The sequence below is a fragment of the Marmota flaviventris genome, chromosome 5 (assembly GCF_047511675.1).
Source record: "Marmota flaviventris isolate mMarFla1 chromosome 5, mMarFla1.hap1, whole genome shotgun sequence".
NCBI lineage: Eukaryota > Metazoa > Chordata > Mammalia > Rodentia > Sciuridae > Marmota > Marmota flaviventris.
The window spans coordinates 56,399,173-56,421,648 of record NC_092502.1 but is presented as its reverse complement, the minus strand read 5'-3'; the positions used below and the strand labels follow the sequence as shown (position 1 = coordinate 56,421,648).

At 36.3% G+C, this 22,476-nt stretch overlaps 1 protein-coding gene across 1 annotated transcript in view; it reads left to right on the top strand.

Annotated features, from left to right (window-relative positions):
* Aldh7a1 (aldehyde dehydrogenase 7 family member A1) overlaps positions 1-20,163 on the top strand; it is a 36,777-nt gene extending 16,614 nt beyond the window's left edge. The window contains exons 9-18 of the mRNA XM_027949297.2: positions 2,819-2,916; positions 7,426-7,467; positions 9,288-9,382; positions 11,464-11,548; positions 12,804-12,910; positions 14,980-15,096; positions 16,459-16,556; positions 16,727-16,800; positions 18,370-18,445; positions 19,993-20,163. Coding sequence (XP_027805098.1) covers positions 2,819-2,916; positions 7,426-7,467; positions 9,288-9,382; positions 11,464-11,548; positions 12,804-12,910; positions 14,980-15,096; positions 16,459-16,556; positions 16,727-16,800; positions 18,370-18,445; positions 19,993-20,047 — 847 coding nt within the window. The 3' untranslated portion in view covers positions 20,048-20,163. The remainder of the gene's footprint in view (positions 1-2,818; positions 2,917-7,425; positions 7,468-9,287; positions 9,383-11,463; positions 11,549-12,803; positions 12,911-14,979; positions 15,097-16,458; positions 16,557-16,726; positions 16,801-18,369; positions 18,446-19,992) is intronic.
* The last annotated feature ends 2,313 nt before the right edge of the window (positions 20,164-22,476 follow it).

Here is a 22,476-nt window from a genome sequence, read left to right as displayed (position 1 = left end):
TCAGGAAATGGACCAGGTAATATGGAGATTGTTGATATTTCCTGGGGCAAAGGAGTGAGAGTTATTCTCTTCCCCAACCCACTCCTAGTGGCACCTGTCACCAGCCTGGTACAAAGGCAGGCCTTTCTCTTCCATGAGCATCTCATCACTCTCCAACAGCAGGTGGAAGAAAAGGGGACAAAAACTGAACATATGTCGCCTCTCCCCTATTTTTTTCCAAGTTTTGCTGTGCCAAATGTTTAAAACTTTGCAAACATAAATCTATTGAAATTTCATTAGTTAAGAACTTATTCATGTAAATAGATTGCTTTTGAAGCTATAGAAAACAGTAGAGCTCTCTCAAGAGCATCCAGCCTTGCTGATCTCACCTTTTTTTTTTTTTCTGAAGAATGGGTAGGGGTGAAATATAAACATTCACCAAGTCCCTCCACCCCAATTATCAAGCTGCACTACATTAAACCCAGCTCACTAATATAGGGAATTATTACACCCTAGTGACCCATGGGCCAAGAAACTTTCAGAAGCATTAAAAAAATAGTTGAAATTTATCCCTTGTCATTTATTTATTCCATATTTATGTTATGGTTTTTGTTTTGTAGACAGTAATGGAACGTACATATTTATGTTTTGAAAGAAACTTTGAGTCTTTCAAGAACTGTTCCATTTTTAGTTTCTTCTTGGGGTAAGGGAGAAATTACCAGTTAATTTGTTTTAAAATATTTAGGCATTTTTTGAGTTATAAAATTACGATGCAGGAATTTGTGGATAAGACATTCACATGTGAAAGATGACTTCACTAGTTATCCGCTTAAGCAGAATAAAGTGTGTGAATATTTTAGAATATTCAGTGTTATGGACCATCATCATTATCTTATTCCAAAACAGTGATCAGCCCAGAAACTCAAACTCCATACTCTAAACCCACTACCCATCATCCCCTCATTTCTCATCCCCTGACAACACTACTGGGCTTTCTATCTCTGGATTTGCCTGTTTGGGATATTTCATACAAATGGAAGCATATAATATATGGCCTGGCATATATATTTTGTGTCTGGCTTCATTTATATAGTATAATATCACAGCTTGTTTAAGCTAGAATTGGCCATAATTACTCTGACCCATGATGAAAGGTTGTTATTTCAGCGTAGACTTTGATGAGGTGAGGTCTCTTGGGAATCAAGTCTTTTTTTAAAAATTTTTTAATTAATTAATTAATTAATTAATTATTTAAGAGAGAGAATTTCAGTATTTATTTTTTACTTCTTGGCGGACACAACATTGTTTGTATGTGGTGCTGAGGATTGAACCCGGGCCACAGGCATGCCAGGAGAGCGCCCTACCGCTTGAGCCACATCCCCAGCCCCAGGAATCAAGTCTTATTAACCTTTTAGCCCCAACAGTATGGGTTATTTCTCTCTGACACTTTTACTATACTTCTACTTACTAGGTAATTTTTTTTTTTTTTAAAGAGAGGTTTTATTTTTTTAATATTTATTTTTTAGTTATTGGCGGACACAACATCTTTGTTTGTATGTGGTGCTGGGGGTCGAACCCAGGCCGCACGCATGCCAGGCGAGCGCGCTACCGCTTGAGCCACATCCCCAGCCCACTAGGTAATTTTTAAAAGGAGCAATAAGTTAGTCCTTTGTTCAAATAGTTGAGAATGTATTAGCAAAACAGCTCCCACATATACAATAAATAATGAAATATTATCTAAATTTCACTTAAAACATGAGTATTGTATTCTTTGATTTACTCTTGTTTTTGTAGTCTGAGTATCCAGTTCTTCGTGTTGGCCTTGGAATGGGTCAGTAGTGTGTATAGGAATATGTTAACTAGAACCACTTTGAGTATCAGTGCTCATATTTGTGGGCTGAACCTGAGGAAACCTCTCTGAGTAGATGAATCAAGCTGTCTAGCCCTGCACTAGACTGATGCTCTTAACTTCCCTGCTTAGCTCAACTGAACTCTTTGAAGCACTGATCTATGAACAGATATTCAAATCAATAGTACTGATCGCCATTACTTAAAAGCACCTGGAAATCCTAGCACAGCCTTTCTTTTTTTTTTTTTTAATTTTTTAATACTTATTTATTAGTTTTCGGCGGACACAACATCTTTGTATGTGGTGCTGAGGATCGAACCCGGGCCGCACGCACGCCAGGCGAGCGCGATATGGCTTGAGCCACATCCCAGCCCTGTAGCACAACCTTTCTAAATCAGCTTCTTTGAGGGATTCTGTTGGATGCTTCCATATAGCCATCTGAGATTTTAATCCTTTTTTTTTTTTTTTTGATACTGATGATTGAATCCAGAGGGACTTTACTATTGAGCAACATCTCAGGCCTTTTTAAAATTTGAGACAGGGTCTTGCTAAGTTGTTGAGACTGGCCTTGAACTTGTGATCCTCCTGTCTCAGCTTTTCAAGTAACTGGGATTATAGGTGTGTGCTACTGTGTATGGCACTGTTTTTTTTTTTTTTTTTTTTTTAATAAGGAATTATTTAGTAGATTGTGAATTTGAAAAACAACTTGCATGCTCATGAAGGAAATACTAGAAGGATATTGTCCAGTCACCCACTCGATACAGGAAGGTTTTTCTTGTTTAACTAACAACTTCCTGTAGACGATTTCTGTTTACAGAGAGCTCTCAGATCAGGTTATCCTCTTTTGTGAAAAATGTATTTCATTTTCCTGAAGGCCTTCCTTGTAGCCTTGATGGACTGCCTTGCCATGTCAGTGTTTTCTTGTGGCATCGGTAGGTGCTGCCATCACTGGGTTTCTCTGCTTGGGTAACCGTGTCTGTTTCCCTGCAGCACAGCAATGGCCAAAGATGAGCGGGTGAACTTGCTGTCCTTCACTGGAAGTACTCAGGTGGGAAAACAGGTGGCGCTTATGGTACAGGAGAGATTTGGTAAGTGTTGATTTCTGATGAGAATTTTAATTCTCTGAGAAGTATGGATGTGGAATATAAAAGTTGGCTTTTGTTTTGTCCATTCAGAGGGTCAAGGAAAAGCTGGTTATGTTTGTTTGAATGTTCAATAAAAGAAAAGGGTACAATTTTTAGTTCAATATTAGGGGAATCTCAAATTTACATAGAAGAAATATATCATTTTTTTCTACAGTAGAAAATAGTAGAATCATATAAAAAGGATCTTTCAAATTCTTCTGGACATGTTTAGCAACTTAAAAAAGAAATCACAACTTAAACAAGACCAGTGAATGTGGGCTTAGGTCGTGGAGTGCTCATCTCCTTTGCATTCACATACATAAGACTGAAAGGGATTGAAAGGGTCTTACAGACATAGCATCATGTGTTCTACTTTATTGCTGGTTTAAGAATTTTTCAGGGGTATATTGACCAATTTTTTTCTATTATGCTAAATTTGGATTCTACCCTCAGCATAAAAGGAGACTTGAGTTAGTTAATGAGCTATCATTTTCTTATTTAGGCATTGCTTTTAAAAAACAAGTTTACAAAAAGGTATTTAAGGGTCATCAAGATTGGGCTGGGGATGTGGCTCAAGTGGTAGCGCGCTTGCCTAACATGCATGAGGCACTGGGTTCAATTCTCAGTACCATGTAAAAATAAAGATATTGTGTCCACCTAAAACTAAAAATAAATATTTTTTTTTTTTAAAAAAAAGATCATCAAGATTTCAGGATATAAGGTCAATATAAAAATCATATTTCTATACAATAATGAATGATCTGAAAGTGAAACTTAGAAAGTAATTACATATATGATAGCATTGAGAATAATAAAACACTTAAAAGTAAATTTAACTGAAGCTTAAGTCTTTCATGCAGAGTACCTCAAAGCATCATTGAAAGAAATGGGAAAATAGCTAAATAAATGGAAAGGTATCCTGTTTTCATTTTATAAAACATTTAGTATTGTTAAGATGTGACTTTTTTCCTGAGTGATACATAGGTGCAGTGTAATTGCTGTTAAAATCCCAGCTTCCATTAATAATAGAATCCTGCAAAGTTTTCATCAACCCATATTTTCATGCTACTTATGAAAGGCTCAACCTCCTTGAATTAATGTTAAGTGGCTTTTATCTGATTCAGTAAAGTTGGATTTACTTTTTACAAGGATGGAGCCTAGAGTATGATTTGTCAGCAGCTGTGTTTGAAAGAAGGTGATCAAGTTATTTTAAATTTTGTTTTCATATTGGAAACAAATCAGTTATTAGAACAATATTAATATATATGTGAACTGATCTCGTATAAATAAAGTGACCATCTCTTCCATTTCAAACTCTTAAAGTTCTTGCAATTTAGGGATAGAATTTATGTATTTCAGGGGTTTTTAAAGGTTCCATTGAAGCTTACAAATCTGTTACAGTTACTCAAGAGTCTTTTTTTTTTAGAATTTTAATATTTATTTTTTAGTTATCGGTGGATACAACATCTTTGTTTTGTATGTGGTGCTGAGGATCGAACCTGGGCCGCCCGCATGCCAGGCGAGCGCACTACCGCTTGAGCCACATCCCCAGCCCAAGAGTCTTATCTACAGAACTCAAATATTAAATGGAGACTCAAATGTATTATAGTAAGGAATGAAGATACCAAAATAAATGTCTTAATATTAAAAAAAAAAATCCCAGCTTCCTGTTCTGCAACAATTGACAAATTGATCTTAAAAATCCTACAGAAATTCAGAGGACCCCAAATAGCCAAAATGATCTTGCAAATGAAGAACAAAATTGAAGAACTCATACTTCTTGATTTCAAAATTGAGTGCAAATCAGAGGCTGGGGTTGTAGCTCAGTGGTAGAGTGCTCACCTAGCACATGTGAGACCCTGGGTTCAATCGTCTGCACCACATAAAAATAAATAAAATAAAGGTATTAAAAAATTGAGTGTAAATCAATAGTAATCTATATTAGTAGCAGCATAAGGATGCACATAAAGATCAATCGAATAAAACTGAGAGTCCAGAAATAAGCCTTTGCAATGATTGCTGATTGGCTTTTTTTTTTTTTTTAAATAAGAATGCCAAGACATTTTCAATGGGGAAAGAATCTCTTTCAACAAATGATGCTGGGACAACTAAATATCTACGTACTTTAGTATGAAGTTGGGCTTTTATCTCACCTCACCTTATATATAGAAACAAACTAAAAATGTATAAAGACCTACACATAAGATTCAAGACTTTAAACTCTTAGTAGAAAACAGGAATAAGTCTTTGTGACCGTGGGCTAGGCAGTGGTTATTTAGATAAGACACCTAAAGTGCAAGCAGCAAAAATAAAAATAGAAAAATTAGATTTTATCAAAATAAAAACTTGTGTGCTTCAAAAGGCTACCAAGAAAAAGGTGAAAAAAGCAACCCATGGAAGGAAATATTTGTAAATCATATATTTGATGAGCAACTTGTGTCTATAATATATTGAGTACTCTTAAAATTCAACAATATCAAAGACAAGTAATACAGTTTAAGACTGGGTGGTGTATTTGAATAGACAAATGGCCAATGCATGAAAAGATGCTGCCTGTTATTAGTGTCATTGCTCCCACTATAGGCTTTCATCTTCTGTTTCTCCCTGCCCTCTAAAGCATGTGTTTGTTGTCCGTGTGTGTAGTACCATCAGCAGGTAGGATTATAACTTGTTAAATATGTCTGTTTATCTTAAGGTACAGATACTTTTTAGGGAAAGGCTTGGTGGTTAGGAATGTAGTTAAAGAGCATTTCACAGAAGACTGGATGGATGTAGAAAACACAGTTTTCCCTTTTCTGCCAAATATCACTTGTAGCCAGGTAGGAGAAGCTACTATCTTATAATGGAATATTTGGTTTTCTTACGTCTTTTCTTAGCATCTAGCACAATGCTATGCTGTAGCCAGTAAGCTGTCATTAAATCAACGACTAAAGTAGAGGCTAGAACTGTGGTAGCGCCCAGAGGCTTTTGGCAGTAACAGCCCCATCCCTTCATGATTAATATCCATTGGATGCTTAACTATTTGAGAGTGACGAAAGTGGCAACAGACTCTCCTGCTATCATACAGTTCTGAGAGCACAAATAAATAAACATTATTTTAAAGTGCATTTGAGGAAACTTATGTTCTAAAGAACAATAGGGTACATATAGCTTTAAAATTGAGGCAAATAAATCTCACATCTATGTGCTGGGGAGAGTAAAGTGACAGTGGCATTCACAGACTGCTATATTTCTTCTCTGGAATGTGAATTGGCATTGTGTGTCAGGATTCCTAATGTACATACTCTTTGGCCCTGACCTAAGTAGATAATCGAATAAATAACCAATAATAAATATACTCAACACTGGAAAAGTAATATGTGTAGTCTATCTCAATAATTTTAAAAATTTTCTGATGTATAATTATGATAAATATTAACATCAAATTTCCTCATTTTGATAATTGTACCATGCTGTGGCAAATAAATTTGGTATGTCATCAGAATAGAATACTGTAAAGTGATCCCCCACCCACCCCACCCCCATGCTGGGAATCAAGCTCAGAGTTTTGTGTATGTGGTGCAGGCACTCTGCTACTGAGCTACACCCCCAACTCTGAACTTTTTCATCTTGCGAAATTAAAAATTTATACTCATTAAACAGTAATTTCCCCTACCCCTGGCAAATTTTTATATTTATGATTTTGATTACTTTACAACATTATCTGAGTGAAATTATATTTGTCCTTTTGTGACTGGCCCATTTCACTTGGTGTAGTGTCATTGAGGTTCATCCATGTTGTAGTGTGGGATAGGATTCTTTAAGTCTGTGTAATATTCTTCTCTGTATGTGCACCACGTTTTCTTCACTTGGCAGTTGACGGATTCTTGGGTTGCTTCTATCTTTTGGCTCTGTGAATAAAACTGTTAAGCACGTGGGGGTAATTGTTTGAGTCCCTGCTTTCTCTTCTTTTGGTAATACCCTAAAGTAGAATTTCTAATATCATATAAAAATTCTGTTTAGTTTTTTGGGAAACTGCCATACTGTTTTCCTCAGTGACTGGCCCATTTTACATTATTTTTCTCTTAATTCCAAACTTAAAGGTTACAAGACTAGTATAAGGAATTCTTTATACCCTTTAACCAGATTCACTAATTGCTTATATTTTGCCCCAGTTTGCTTTATCACTTTCTCTCTCCAGCAACATATATGCACACATTGTATTTAGTATGTACATGTTATTGTTACTGTTAGTGGAATAAGTCAAAGACATTGTGTCCCTTTATCATTAAATATTTCAGGGTTTTAGAATACAGGCATTCTCTCATGTAAGCATGGTATAATTATCAAAATAAGGAAATTTGTTGGTAATATTTATCATAATTATACATCAAAAAATTTTAAAAATTATTGAGATAGACTATAATTTGAAGATATACAGCAATGTGCAGTAAATATTGAAATAGTAATTAATTTGTGTTTGTGTTTTTAAAGGGAGAAGTTTGTTAGAACTTGGAGGAAACAATGCCATTATTGGTAAGGCTACTCTTTTTTAGTTGTTTTGTTTTCTGTTTAACATAGCCACAGTAGCCATTTGAACTTACAGAACTTGTTTAGGAAGTAATCCTTTCTATGTTATGTGAGCTAGGTCTTATTTCCATGTAGGAATTTTACTTATGAGACACAACACAAGCTGGGGTTAAAGACAAAGATAACTAAGTAGGAGAAGTATTCATGTTTGGAGAATATAACACAGGATATGGAGCCTGTGCACAAGATTTCCGTTGTCTGTACTGTGGCATTATTACTTCATGTTTTTCCTTGTTTTCTGAAAACTAGCTGCATGTTGCTCCAGAATAACTCAGTCTTGCATGATGTGCTGATTCCTTTTAATTTCTGTAGCTGAACTTCTGCAGAGTGTGGGAGGTTTCCTGTTGGGAGGGCATGCTTCCTCAGGTGTTTTTTGCTAATCACTTACCTGCAGACCAAGAGATGATTTACATCTCTTTTCATTATTTGAGTTTGGCACAAAAGGGAATTAGAAAATCACCCTAACTTCTGGACAATGTAATGAAAGTCAGTACGTTGAGTCTTAATAGAAACAGCTTTTGTGATAAAAAGAAAAACTTGGTAATTACTATATTGCTGCTATCTTCATGTTTCTGTGTCTATATATTTGTGGTGTTCATCACAGATTTAAAAACAGATGGCAAAGGGTTTTCTTTAGATGAACTTCTAATCTAGTTGAGATTACACTTAGTGAGCACTAGATGTAGTTAGCACTTGTGAGCACTAGATACCTGCCAGGGAGTGTGCTCAGCTTTGGGGGCCGGAGGACAAGTTGTAGGTCAGCTAGGTAACTTAGATTGTCTCAAAATGAAAAGTAAAATGGAAGAGATAGTACCTCCGGATTCAATCTCTAGTACTGGGGAAAAAAAAATGTTGAAATAACACAACTAAAAAACAATGATGAATGAGAACTCTGGTCTGTTTGCACAAACCACTTTCTTAACCATCATGCTAGTCTGACAATGCTGTTTGATTGGAGGGTCAGGATTGAAGATGGAAGGAGGAACTGGCTGTAAGTTTCTAGAAGATATAAGAAAGGAGGAATTAAAAAAATATATAAATGGAAGGGTTATTCTTATAAAGATTATACTATTTTTTCTCTTCTGAGAGTAGATAAAAATAGAGAAGAATTTGAAAGTGACTTTATATTGATCTCTTCAGAGGAATAGAGGAAGCTCAAAAGGGGCTTTTTCCATGTGAATTTTTCCATCAAGTGGAAGATAAGATCATTCCATGTAGTAGAGCAGAAAACAGACGTTTTTCAATGATTTGGAAAAGCATCTGCAGGATGGCAACAGGAAATTGACTAATGCAAGTGAGTGCTTGGGTGTTTCCAGAGCATGTTTTTTTATGGAGGTCTTTAATTGTCTATGAACCCAGGGTCACTGGCATCAAAAGAGTCTGAGAATTTAGATTAGAGGCAAATAAAGCTGATGAAGAGCATGATCGCATTAGAGAAGAGTGCCCAGTGACCATATAGAGGAGGTTCAGATAGTGTCAGAAATTGAGGAAGATGAAAGATGATGGGGTGAGAATGAGAGCCTCAGTTTACCTGTGTATTTGGGTAAAGGTCATAGAGCTAATTGCTCTATTCTATAATCTTTCCTAGAAGAAAAGTGTCTTCACCCCCAATGAGCACATGTGTATATGTCTGCAATGTGATCCTGCTTGCTTTATGATGGTTTTGGCATTCTTACTTTTTAAAGTCATCCTTTTAGACCAGTTAGCAAATGTCTTCTCTGCCTGTTTCCTTGCACTGATGGGCATGTTGTTTGTGCTTCTCTAAGCTTTTGAGGATGCAGACCTCAGCTTAGTTGTTCCATCAGCTCTCTTTGCTGCCGTGGGGACAGCTGGCCAGAGGTGTACCACTGCAAGACGACTGGTGAGTGTGCTGTGTAGTGCATGAGATTTTCCTGATCTTATACACCACATTTTAATGAATTATGCTGAATAGGTATTGTAGACATATTGCCAGAAAAATATGTTCTGCTGACATGGATTGCAAATGTGTGGGCCTGCTGCTCTCTAGTGCTTGAGGCGATGTTGATCAACCAGGTACTCAGCCTTTTCCCCCACCCCAAGCTAGCAGTGGTGTCAAAACAAATTGATGGGTATTACACTGAAAGGTGAGACCTATTTTTATTCATACTTGTAGGACAAGATGGACAAAATACAGTGTCACTTAAAAAGCTAGAAATTTGAAAAATTCTAAAACTCAATTAAAAAGTAGCCTCACTTTTTTTTTTTTTTCACTTATTTATTTTTTTATCTTTCTGTGGTACTGGAGATTGACCATAGGGCCATAGGCAGCCAGGCAAAGCTCTACTACGGAGCTGCATCCCCAGCCCTAGACTCATTTTTTTATAAAAAACATTTTAAAAGATTTTGATTTTTGGCTTCAAGTCTTCAGTTTGACTTGATGTGGCATGGTTTATTGAAAATAAATGACTATTTTTGTGTTTTCTTTAAATATATAATCTACATATATATATATACACACACACACACAAACATATATGCATAGGACAGATAATAATAAATGTATATAAGATGTGGTTTACTTGTAGTGTGTGGGATTTCTGAAGTTTAAACTATATACTTAGATTGAGTTGAATTTCATTTTTATGTGAAATACATACAACCTTGATGTTCATGATTCTTATAGTACTGAAATACTATAGTAAAACTGTACAGTTTGGTTAGGTACAAAATTTGACCACATTTCCTTTTATTTTTTCCATTGTTAAGCTTTTCCATTGTTCCATTTTATGAAACTAATCAAATCCTGAAGGAATTGTTTTTGAATTTTGCTCTCATTCACAATGAGTATGAACAAATTCTGTGGAAGATTAGCATAATCTAAATTAGAACAAGATAAAAGGTATATGAAAATTCAATCTTTATCTTTCTCACACTTTTCATACTTTTTCTTGCATTTTGCAAATGAAAATCACATTATTCAGTTGAATTCTTCAAACACATCTATGATATTCATAGCATTTACAATTTATTAATTTGATTCACCATAAACATTACATTAAAACAAAGAAAGAAGCATCCTGCAGATAATTATATCCTTAAGTAAATGATGAAATATGGAATGACTTGAGAGCCACTCATTTCTCTCTTCAGCCCACTTTTATTTTTCCTTTGGGGCTTGGAGCAAATATACATAGCCATGTTTTATATTTAGTGTTAAATATTAAAGAATGCTATTAATAATTGATCAAACTGATTTCCATAGCAACAGTTAGTGAGGTATAAGAGAAAAACCTTTACAGTATAATAGACCACTTTGTGAGTGGTCTCATAGTGACAATTCATTTGTCACAGGGACATTAGCCTAGAGCATGAATGGCTTGGCATGTTCACCTCTGCTGCTAGGAATGTAGTAAGAGTTCACATCCCACACAGAGTGAGTGCATGGGTGTCCTTGCCTGATTTAAGATCTTGTGCTGGAGATTTATGTTATCTGAGACCGAGTGCTTGTGGTGACCCAGCCATTGTGCTGAGACTTGTGGTTGCACTATATTCAAGGTGGACTTGATTCTGATTAAGAAGTTACGGGTTGGGGATACAGCTCAGTGGCAGAGGCCTTACCTAGCATGTGCAGGCCCTCAGTTCAATTCCCAGCACTGCAAAAAAAAAAAAAAAGTTCTAAATGTTTTCAAACAAATATAGGAATAATGGATTTGTGAAGTTTTGCTGGATAGGTCCTTAGACAATTGATAAAGCTTGTGATTTTATTCTAGCATCTACCTGGAGGAAATTATTAACTTCATATAGTTAATATTAAAATCAGAAATGATATAATTTAAAAAACATGTTTTTGCTTGCTTATGTTTTCAGAGATTACTATATTTTAATAGTATTAAAAAGCTATTAATACTATTAAGAAAAGTATTCATTGCTTAAAAACTTATACATTTTGCTATTCCCATGAATATTTCTTTCTTCTCTTAGTTTTTACATGAAAACATCCATGATGATGTTGTAAATAGACTTAAAAAGGCCTACGCACAGATCCGAGTCGGGAACCCATGGGACCGTGAGTATCTGGTTCAATTTTCAAAGATTTTAACAGCTGGTGTTAAAAGTGTTTCTGATCTTCTGAGTTTTTTTGTCTTCTCTTAGGCCTGGGGGCATATGAAGGAGATTTTGGGCATTTGGGAAGACACATGTGCTGCTAGTAAAGTTAGGATCTAGGCGTTTGATATATGCTGGAGAGTGAGACTTGGAGGTGCTGTTCAGCTGGGTTGATATTTGATGAGCTTTTCTCCATTTACTGTTACCCTTGTCCAGGTCGACTGCTGTGTTCTCTCATGGAAGGCTGTAAGAATTCCCTACCTGACTTTATCACTTTCACTCCTGCCCCCCAGAGAAACCTGAATGATCATTTAAAATGTGTTCACTTTTCTGCTTAAAGTATTCCAGGACCTTCTTATTGTGCTTAGACTAAAACTAGATACCTTTTGATTCCCTCCTTCATGGGCTCCCAGTCTTGGTGATCTCATAGCTACCCACCTTCCCAACAGAACTATGTCCACATTCCCCCTTGTTCCCTAATCTCCAGTTCTTCAACCTTCTTTGAGTTTTTCAAACATTCCTAGCTCTTTCTGGCCTTCATCCAGCACTTTCTGTAACTGGCTCTGCATAAAGTGCTACCTTCTCACAGGGGCCTACCTAAATCTTCCCTCCTCTGACCTGTGGTTATCTTTGATGCTCTTGTTTCCAGCAGCCATAACATAGGGCAGCATCAGGCTCTCCCCTTTGAATTTCATGAAAGCTATGGATATTGTGATGTTCTTAGGCAGTGCTCACACTGTAATGAATAAACCAATCCTATATTATTTTATTTAATTTCACTTCACTGTTTGAGGATCAACCCTGGGTCCTCGTGTATACTAATCAAACACTCCACCGTCAAGCTACACTTCTAGGCCTCTGATCCTGAATTTTTAATGCAGTATTCTGATTGATAGCCTTTTTTCTAAAGCCAGGGTTGGCAAGCAGATTTGGCTCACCACCTCTTTGTATCTGCTGCACAGCCACCATGCTTTTTTCTATGTCATTTACAGCAATTTTCACAGTACAAAGGCGAGATCAAATAGTTGTAGAGTCACATATGGTATGCAAAGTGGAGTATGTTTGCTCTGTGGTCCAGAAAAAAGTTGCCAACTCCTGCTCTTAACTGAGAGGCTACAGGAAGGGATTATTATTAGCCTATTCATTTTGAAAAGCTGGTATAATAATAAGCGATGCTCTTTAGGGCAAAATGAAGATCATTCCTTTTCTCTCCCCAGCTAATGTCCTATATGGGCCACTCCACACCAAACAGTCAGTGAGCATGTTTCTTGGAGCGGTGGAAGAAGCAAAGAAAGAAGGAGGCACAGTGGTCTATGGGGGCAAGGTAATGAGAATGGGGGCAAGGTAACGAGAGCCTTGGGGTCAGGAGTGATGGCTTTTTTATTCTCTTTCCCTTAGGCACAAGTAGGTCTCTGAGACAATTGGTGAAGGGTCACATTGAACATCCTTCTCCCTGTCCCTATTACAGGGGGAAATAGGTTTTAAAAAATGATAACAGAAACTGTGTGGAATGTTTCAGGGAATGACGCACAAGAAGCTCAGAGTCGGGGCTGGGGTCATGGCTCAGTGGTAGAGCAGTTGCCTCGCATGTGTGAGGCACTGGGTTGGATTCTCAGCACCACATCCAAATAAATAACATAAAGGTCCATCAACAACTAAAAAATATTAAAAAAAAAAAAAAAGAAGCTCAGAGTCCTGGTGGCCTTTGGGTAGGGACCCGAGGAGTTTGTATGGAGTTTGTAAACTTTCTGTTATGTCACAGTAGAAGACTTTGTGTTCAGCACAATTAGAATCCATATTTAATGGTCATTTGAGATGTTCAGTTAAGGCAGGAAATGAAAAATACAACCATAAGTATTTTGTTTTAACTTAACTACTTAGAACTACATTTATTTGTGATTCTTTTGATGTAGAGCCGAGGTATTTTCTTCATGGATTATAGGAATTTATTGTTTTCATCTCTGCAAAAGCTGCACCTCTAATCTGTTATCTATATAATTGAGTCTCACTTATTTAAAATTCATGGAAACTTGAATCTTGCAAAGCAGTCTGACAGCAGAATCCTCCTCTCTAGTTTTATCATCAACACACCCACATCTTATTGGGCAGGGATGTGTATATATATTCATTATTTATTATTTTGAGTTTTCTCGAAAGCATTTAACCCATTCTGTACAGGAATAGCTTTTATTCTTTAGTAAAATTTACTTAAGTTACATATATAATATAGCATTGTAATAACAAATACAGCTGCCATGCACCTGATCAAGAGTTGACTCTTGGTATTCATATATGAATACACCACAGTGATACTCACCATCGTGTACATCCATAAGACTAGAGTCCTAATTAGAATAAGATATATTTCATGCTTGTATAATTATATCAAAATGGACTCTTGTCACATATAACTAAAAAGAACCAATTATTAAAAAAGAAAAAGAAAGTGACTCTTGGTAAAATATAGCTTGAAGGTTTAGAGAAGAATTTTAGAAACCCTCTGAAGGATTGACACCCCCACCCCCCAGCCATAGCAGCTTGCTGTGGGCCTCAGAACATTTCACAGAAGGAAAGACAGTCACTAGTTAAGTGGAGGTGGACTAGGGACTTGGTTTTACAGAGGTTGGTTATGACGTTATATTCTTTTGGTGACATCAGTTTTGTACAGTATTAATCTACTAGGGCTGCCATAACAAAATACTGCACACTGGGTATCTCCAACAACAGCAATTTATTTTCTCATAGAAGGAGGCTTGAAGTTCAAGATCAACATGCTGGTGGGGTTGGCAGGTTGGTTCCTGGTGAAGTTTCTTTCTGGCTTGCAAATGGCCCTTTCTTGCTGTCACATGATTTTTTCCAATGGAGGGCACAGAGATTTCCAGTGTCTCCTCCTGATCTATGAAATGAACACTTTAAAACTATAAAGCAATAGGACACTCATCCTATTGGATTAGGACCTGACCCTGCTGACCTCACTTATTTTCAGTAACTTTAACAACTTCCTTAAAGGTCCAGTCTCTAAATGCAGTCACACTGAGTGTTAAGACTTCAACATTTGAGTCCTAATTCAGTCTATAAAACAATGGTCATACATCACTCATTTTATAATTAATTATAAAATAACTATTTGCAGCAGAGTTTTGTTAACATAACTTGTTTGTGACATGACATAGCTTTCCTCCTTAAACTCCTCCCTTTTTCTTTCCTTTTTTTTTCCTGACCATCTAAGTTAGGAGCAAGAAATAATATTCACTGGGATAGAAAGTTGTTTTGAAGAAATAATTTACCTATAAGTGCTGTTTATTTTTTTCCTCATAAATGTAAGTATCTTCTAACTCCCAAGTACTAGAAAATGAAATGTTTCATTCCTTTTATTTCATCTTTCTACTCGAGGTTATGGATCGCCCTGGAAATTATGTGGAACCCACAATCGTGACAGGTCTTGCCCATGATGCCTCCATTGCACACACAGAGACTTTTGCTCCCATTCTCTATGTCTTTAAATTCAAGGTACAAACAGATTCTGTGTCTCTAGTCTAATGTTGAAATACATGATAAAACTAAGGGAAAATGAAGGTATATTAAATTTCAATCAGCTTTTAAGAAGGTTTTAGAAAGTCACTTGAAATAGTAGAAATTCAAATGTTCAGGACAAACTATGAGATGAACACTTTAAAACTATAAAGCATTCCAAGCTAGGTACCAGGGAAACTGAGATGAATAATGGACCTGTGTTGGAGTTTGTGGGATGTGTGACCCTCAATTCCTCTTCACCTTACTCAGCTGTGTGGGCCTCAGAGGCAGCTGCTCCTGACAGGGGGACTAGAGCATTCCATAGCCTGAGCACTGTGTACTTGTCAGCAGACAAGATGAGAAGATGTGGGGGCAATCTGAAGACATGCAGTTATCACCCCATCAGAGGTCAGATGATGGCAGTTTTAACATGTAAAAATAATTCCCTGGCCTGAGACAGGCTCTGGCTTTGCCAACAAATATTTAGAATTAAGTTTTTTTCAGAGATTGAATCAAGGTTTGAATGTGCTACTGTTATCAAAATATAGTGAGAATTGCACCTTGTTGCAATTATAAGATTGCATTTATTTTATCTTTAAATTATCTATTGTTTCAAATATGGTGCTTAGAATAATTTCATGTTTTGTAATGAGAGTGTTTGTGAGCTTTTGTGCAAATTATTTACATTTAGTTTTACTGGGCTTCAGTTGGTGAATCTGTAAATTGGTGATAATATAAAACTTGTGTTAATATAAAACTTGTTAATATAAAACTTGTTTAATCCCCATAGGGTGGAGATTAAATAAATAAATGCATGTTAAGTGCATAGATCAGTGTATTGTACATGATAGGAGTTCAATATATATTAACTCTTAGTAGCTTGAATGGAAGAACATACTAATCTTTGTTTCTTAAAGTATCATGGAGGAAAATATCCTTCAAGGTATTACTATTAAAAATTACCTAAATTATAAGAGACACTGGGCATGGCAGCACATGCTTGTAGTCCCAGAAGTTTGGGAGACTGAGGCAGGAGGATGGAGAGTTCAAAGCCAGCCTCAGCAAAAGCGAGGTGCTAAGTAACTCAGCGAGATCCTGTCTCTAAATAAAAATACAAAATAGGGCTAGGGATGTGGCTCAGTGGTTGAATGTCCCCGAGTTCAATCCTTGGTAACCGCCCTCACCCCAAAGGAAAAAAAAATAAATAAATTATAAGAAAAATAGAATTAGTAACATGTTGACTGGTTTCTATTTGCACACTAAAATGACATTGGTATATCTCATGAAATGAGTTTAACATCAGTGAACTTTGATCTGAACATTGTAGTGTCTAACAGCTTCCAACACTTCTCCTTTTAGACTGAAGAAGAGGTCTTTGCATGGAACAATGAAGTGAAACAGGGACTTTCAAGTAGCATTTTTACTAAAGATTTGGGCAGAATCTTCCGTTGGCTTGGGTATAACTTTGTTTATTTTTAACATTTATATGTCTGATTTCTGTGGTGAATGGGCTTTAAAAGAATGAATCCATTATTTAGCATTGAGAGTCTGAGTAATCGGGCTTTTGTTTGTGTTGTTTTTAATTTCCTATACATTGCTCTCACCATACCTCTCCTTTTATGCACAGACCTAAAGGTTCAGACTGTGGCATTGTAAATGTCAATATTCCAACCAGTGGGGCAGAGATCGGAGGTGCATTTGGTATGTAGAGAATCATTTCTCCTTTTCTAGGTTGGGTGGCAAGGGAAAAGCAGTAGTAGCTTTTAGAAAAGTTTGGTCCAGAAACTGAAGTATAATTTACATTCTAATGTAATATGTGATCTCACATGCTTGAAAGAGCTTATTACCATTTTTGAAGTTATTACCCAGAGTTCTGCATCTTCTGCCCAGATGCAGCATTGGGTTAGAGCAGTGTCCCTTAACCCAAGTTACATGAAGCCCTGAAATGCAGCATCTGTATTCTAGGGAGAATACCCAAGACCCCAGAACTATTAAGAATCCCTGCTTCAACATTAGAAAATTTCACACAAAATATTCTGTTTTTTTTTTTTGCAAAGTTGGCATAATAAATGTTAACTATATTTTCTTTAACTAGATGAAATACTAGGTTGTTTCTCTTTACTGGGCCTTGATCCTCTTGTCTGGTAATAAGCCATGGCTTATTGATACTTAAATTTTGTAATGGTTAAAAAAAATCCTTCCCAACAATGGTATATTAAGTTTTACTTATTAAAAATGATCCAAGGTATAGTACAATCAGCTTGCCTTGTTTTTCAGTATAGAAGGAAAACAAACGTGCATTAATATCTGTAAGAGTTTATGTACAGTGGCATTCTTTTTATATTTTTAGACCTAACACAAAATACTGTTCAGAGTACAGACTTTGACAGAAGCTTCAGTTTTCAGTTTGGCCCCTCATCTCTGCCCTCTGCTTTGTGGTTGCTGGATGCGGAGGTGTCCGTCCACTCTTCTGGAGCATTTGATCTCTTTTGTTTCCAGCTCATGCCTTGCTTTCTTCAATTGATTCTTTAAGCTTTCAGTTAATTTCTTTAATTGGCTCACTATTAATTATACGGAATGGTGGTTTTCATGTGGCATATTCATGTATGTATGTATGTATGTATGTGTGTGTGTGTATATATATATATATATATATATATATATATATATATATATATATATAAATGCAATTTGAAAAACTTCACTCCTCAGTACCTCTCCCATCATTCCTGCCTCCCTCCCCTTGATTCCCTTCCTGTACCCATGGTCTCCCTTCTACTTTTATGGCTTTTTTTTTTTTGGCCTGCTTTCCCCCTCTAGTTTCTACACGTAAGAGAAAACATGTGACCCTTGTCCCTGAGTCTGGCTTATTTTTCTCAAAATGATGGTTTCTTTTTCCGTCCATTTTCCTGCAAATTAACCATCATTCTGTATAATTAATGTGTAAGTTTGAATATTTAGATAAATACATACAAGAAAATAAAATTAGATTTTCTATATCTAGACCTTTTTACTCTAATACCTTAGTTTAATGGTATATATATTTGTAAGAGTTCTTTAGCCTCTTGACATATTTCCATTTCTTTTTAATTCCTTATGCTTTATTTTCTCTTTTACTTCCTTTCTCTGTTTATTTTAGTCTCTGTTTGTAGAGGAAATACTCTGGGCTAAATGTTAAATAACTGGTCAGGTAGCTCTAGTCTCCTTTTATCTTTATCTCGGTGATATCAAATTGGCCCAAAGATGTGTGTTTATTTTGTATTTCTGTAGGAGGAGAAAAGCACACTGGTGGTGGCAGGGAGTCTGGCAGTGATGCCTGGAAACAGTACATGAGACGATCTACTTGGTAAGAGAGGACTTTGGGGCCATGTTGGGCATGTGCTGTTAAATTCTACTTTCTGTTTTGTCTTTGTGCAATTTCACTTGGTTTGATTTTTCTATCATTCTACAGCTATCTTCCCCTAACAAGTTGATCATCTAATCCAAAATGCTCTAAAATCTGAAATAATTTGAGTGATGACAGTATGCCACATGTGGAAAATTCCACTCTTGACCTTATAATGGGTTAAAGTCAAAATGCAGGTGCACTAAAAATGCATAAAATTGCCTTCATGCTGTGTGTGTGGTATATATGAAATCTAAGTGAACTTCATGTTGAGCCTTGAGTTCCATCCCCAAGATGTCTCATGTACATGGCATGTGGTGCTATGTTGTAGAAAGAGCCCTGGGTGAAGAACCCAGAGGCATCCTTCCTAGTCCCTCTCTGCTTCTCACCAGCTCAGTAGGCTGAGCTGGGTTCCTCCCTGTTGACTCCTTATAGCCTCAGTAACTGCTTTCCTATCTGGGACTTCTGAGGAGCTTTAGATGTGGCTTGTTGAGCCCCAAACATGCACCCTCTTTGCTGGCTTTTCATTCTTTGAAGTCAGTCTTATCCTGTTTGCTTTTCTTGTGTACCCAAAGAGCTAGACAGGCAAATACTTAGCTATGGCTTTTCTGAATCCATTTAGTGGGGATACTTTTCCTCTTGGGAAAGAAACCCAGTGACTCTCAGATGAGTAGTTAATAGGGAAGCTTCTAATTTATAAATTATTTTATTTTCTTAAATTTTATTTTTATCAAAATGGGAATATTTGTGGTTTTTTTAAAATAAATAATTCAATACAAGTTATTTAAATTATTTTTATTTTTGTGGTCCTGGGGATTGAACCCAGGAGCATTTTACCACTGAGCTACATTCCCAGTCCTGTTTGTTTATTTTTTGAGACAGGGTCTCACTAAGTAACTTAGAGCCTCACTAAATTGCTGTGGCTAGCCTTGAACTTGTGATTCTCTTACCTCAGCCTCTCAGGTTGCTAGGATTACAGGCATATGCCATCATGTCCAACTCAATACAAGTTATTGAGAGATACAGAAAGATACAGTCTCCATATGCTTGAATCCTGCTCAGAAGAAATGCTATGAGTGATATGTGTAATATGTCTTTCAGACTTTTATAAAACTGGATCCATACTAACATTTGTTTTGTGTCCTAAATTTTTTTCTTCACTAATTTATAGTGTGTATGTGTGTGTGTGTGTGTGTGTGTGTGTAGTTGTTTGTTTGTTTTTGTATTATTGGGAATTGAACCCAGAGGTCTCAACCACTGAGCTATGTACCTAGTCTTTGTTTTGTTTTTAAATTAAAAAAAATTTTTTTTTTCTTGAGATAGGATTTTGCTAAGTTGCTGAGGCTGGCCTCAAATCTGTGATCATTCTGCCTCCTGAGTAACTGAGTTTATAGGCATACACCTCTGTGTCTGGCTAAATAGATCTGTATTTTTTAATGGCATAAAAGTATTCTATATTATATTTACATACTACCAGTTATTAATTTTGTTCATTTTTCTCCCTCTAGTACCATCAACTATAGTAAAGACCTTCCACTGGCTCAAGGAATCAAGTTTCAGTAAAGGTGCTTTCAATTGGCCTTATTTTAGTAAGGTCTTTTAGGCATTCCTGTAGCTACTCTGAAGAAGACCAAGAAAATTAAGATTTACTCTGAATAAATGCATCATCCTGAATATGACATTGGCTAATAATATCCTATGACTCCCCACTCCAAGCCCTGACTAAATCAAGAGATTCATTTTTTATAACTTAAAATATTTACAACATAACCATATTTAGTAAAAAATAGGTTGGATGGATTTTTTTTTTTTTTTGTTACTAGTTGTACATGATCATTTTATAATTAGAGAAAGCACACACCTTGGTAGTAATCTGGGAACATATGGGATAAAATAGAGAACAAAATAGAAGACTTTATAGTAAATGCAGGATGTCTCCTAGGTAAAAAAGGAATTCCTATGTGGAGCAAACCCTCCTCTGGCATGTTTTGGAAAAGGTGTGATTGAAAGGGAATGTGTCCTTACTTATATGCTGAGGACCCTAGCACAGTGTTCTTGGGGGATGATTTGCTATGTTTAAAATGACAGACAGTATTTATCGTTAGTCATGGCTCTTGCTATATTTATGTCAACTTGGGATAGATCTGCAGGGGGGATGTAAATTGTGCTAAGGGCTCCGAGGCCAAAGACCCCTGCGAGAATGCTATTGAAACCATGTCTGGATGCCTCATGCTACCTTAGGCTGTTTTCTTTAGCTGTTAGAAGCCATCAAATACAAAACTAAGGGGCTGGAGTTGTGGCTCAGTGATAGAGCGCTTGCCTGGCATGTGTGAAGCACTGGGTTCAATATCAGCACCACACATAAATAAGTAAGTAAAATAATGGTCTATTGATAACTTAAAAAATTATATATATAACAAAACAAAAAAGGGCTGGGTATAGATCTATTTATCCTTAAAAAATACACACACACACACACACACACAAAAAAAAAAAAAAAAAAACAACTATAAATATACCAGGGATGGAAAGATATTCATGATGTGTTCCATGCTCAGCTGAGAATAATATTTACCTAGCTATACTGTTGTCACCATTGAAATATGGATCAAGCCAAGTACAGATGATAAACCTGGAGAAAGGATGTTGGCAGGAAGAAATCAGTTGAGGGTAGATGGAAAGCAGTTCTTCATTTTCTGTAATAGGAAATCAACACTTCCTAAAATAACTAAAGCAATCAGTAGCAACATGGGCTTGCTTATTAAGAGAAGAAGGTGGGCTGGGGATGTGGCTCAAGCGGTAGCACGCCCGCCTGGCATGCGTGCGGCCCAGGTTCGATCCTCAGCACCACGTACAAACAAAGATGTTGTGTCTGCCGAAAAAAAACTAAAATAAATAAATAAATATTTAAAAAAAAAAAAAAAAGAGAAGAAGGTAAGTTCTGAAAGATCCATTGCTAGGAGCTTGGAGCATGAGACATAAGAGTTTCAGAACTGTTTGATTATTTAAATCAATCAAGAGAATGTTTAACTGATAATAATTAACATGAATTCATAATGTTGCAGACCTACCTGGAATCCTGCATTTCTAGATCCTTCTTCCCCCCTGCCTCTCCCCATTTTTTTCTCCCCATTATTGAACTGAAGACTGCTTTTAAATATCTCATGAAATGGTCCTACTGAAAGTCAAATTTCCCTCCATATTTTCAGATTCAAAATAGACTTGAATCCTATACTGAGAGAGAGATGCTTCTAAGAGTAAGCACTATTTTAAGAAAATCATGCAATTTGGTCATTAACTATAAATATCTTGCTATGGTTTTTATTTTTTGTGATATGTTTAAGTATTCTAGTCCTATTTCATTTATGTCTGAAGAAAGTTAAGCATTCTTTAAAACACTTTTAGGCTGGAGTTGTGGCTCAGTGGTAGAGCACTTGCCTCTCAAGTGTGAGGCATTGGGTTCGATCTTAGCACCACATAAAAACAAATAAAGGCATTGAATCCATATACAATAAAAAATAAATAAAAAACTTTTAATGATCACATCACAATAGGCCGTTTTCATTTTGTGAAATTATGCAGATTTATTTTTGATTGATGTCTTCATATCCTGTCTTTATATCCTTTATATCCTGTCTTTATATCCTGTTTTCCCAGCATCATATTTTAAAACAAGTGTTCCAGAATAAAAGCTGTATCAGTGTTCACTTTGATTTCAAATGTTTTATGTTTAATAATTTTCCTCCAGTTAGGAGGGAAGCTCTCCATCCTCCTGTGTGCCTGCTGGGGTTGTTATGGTGGCCACTTTGTAATGACATCTCTTGGATGTTGGTTAGAGGAGGTGACTGGGGTCTATAATCTTGGGTGTCGAATTCCTGAAAGCTCTCTTTGAAGCTACTACATAATTTTTCTACTCATGTTTCTGAGCACAATAAGGAGTCATTTTTTTTGTCATAATGTTCATTAAAACTTTTGCCTTTGAATTGTTCCTC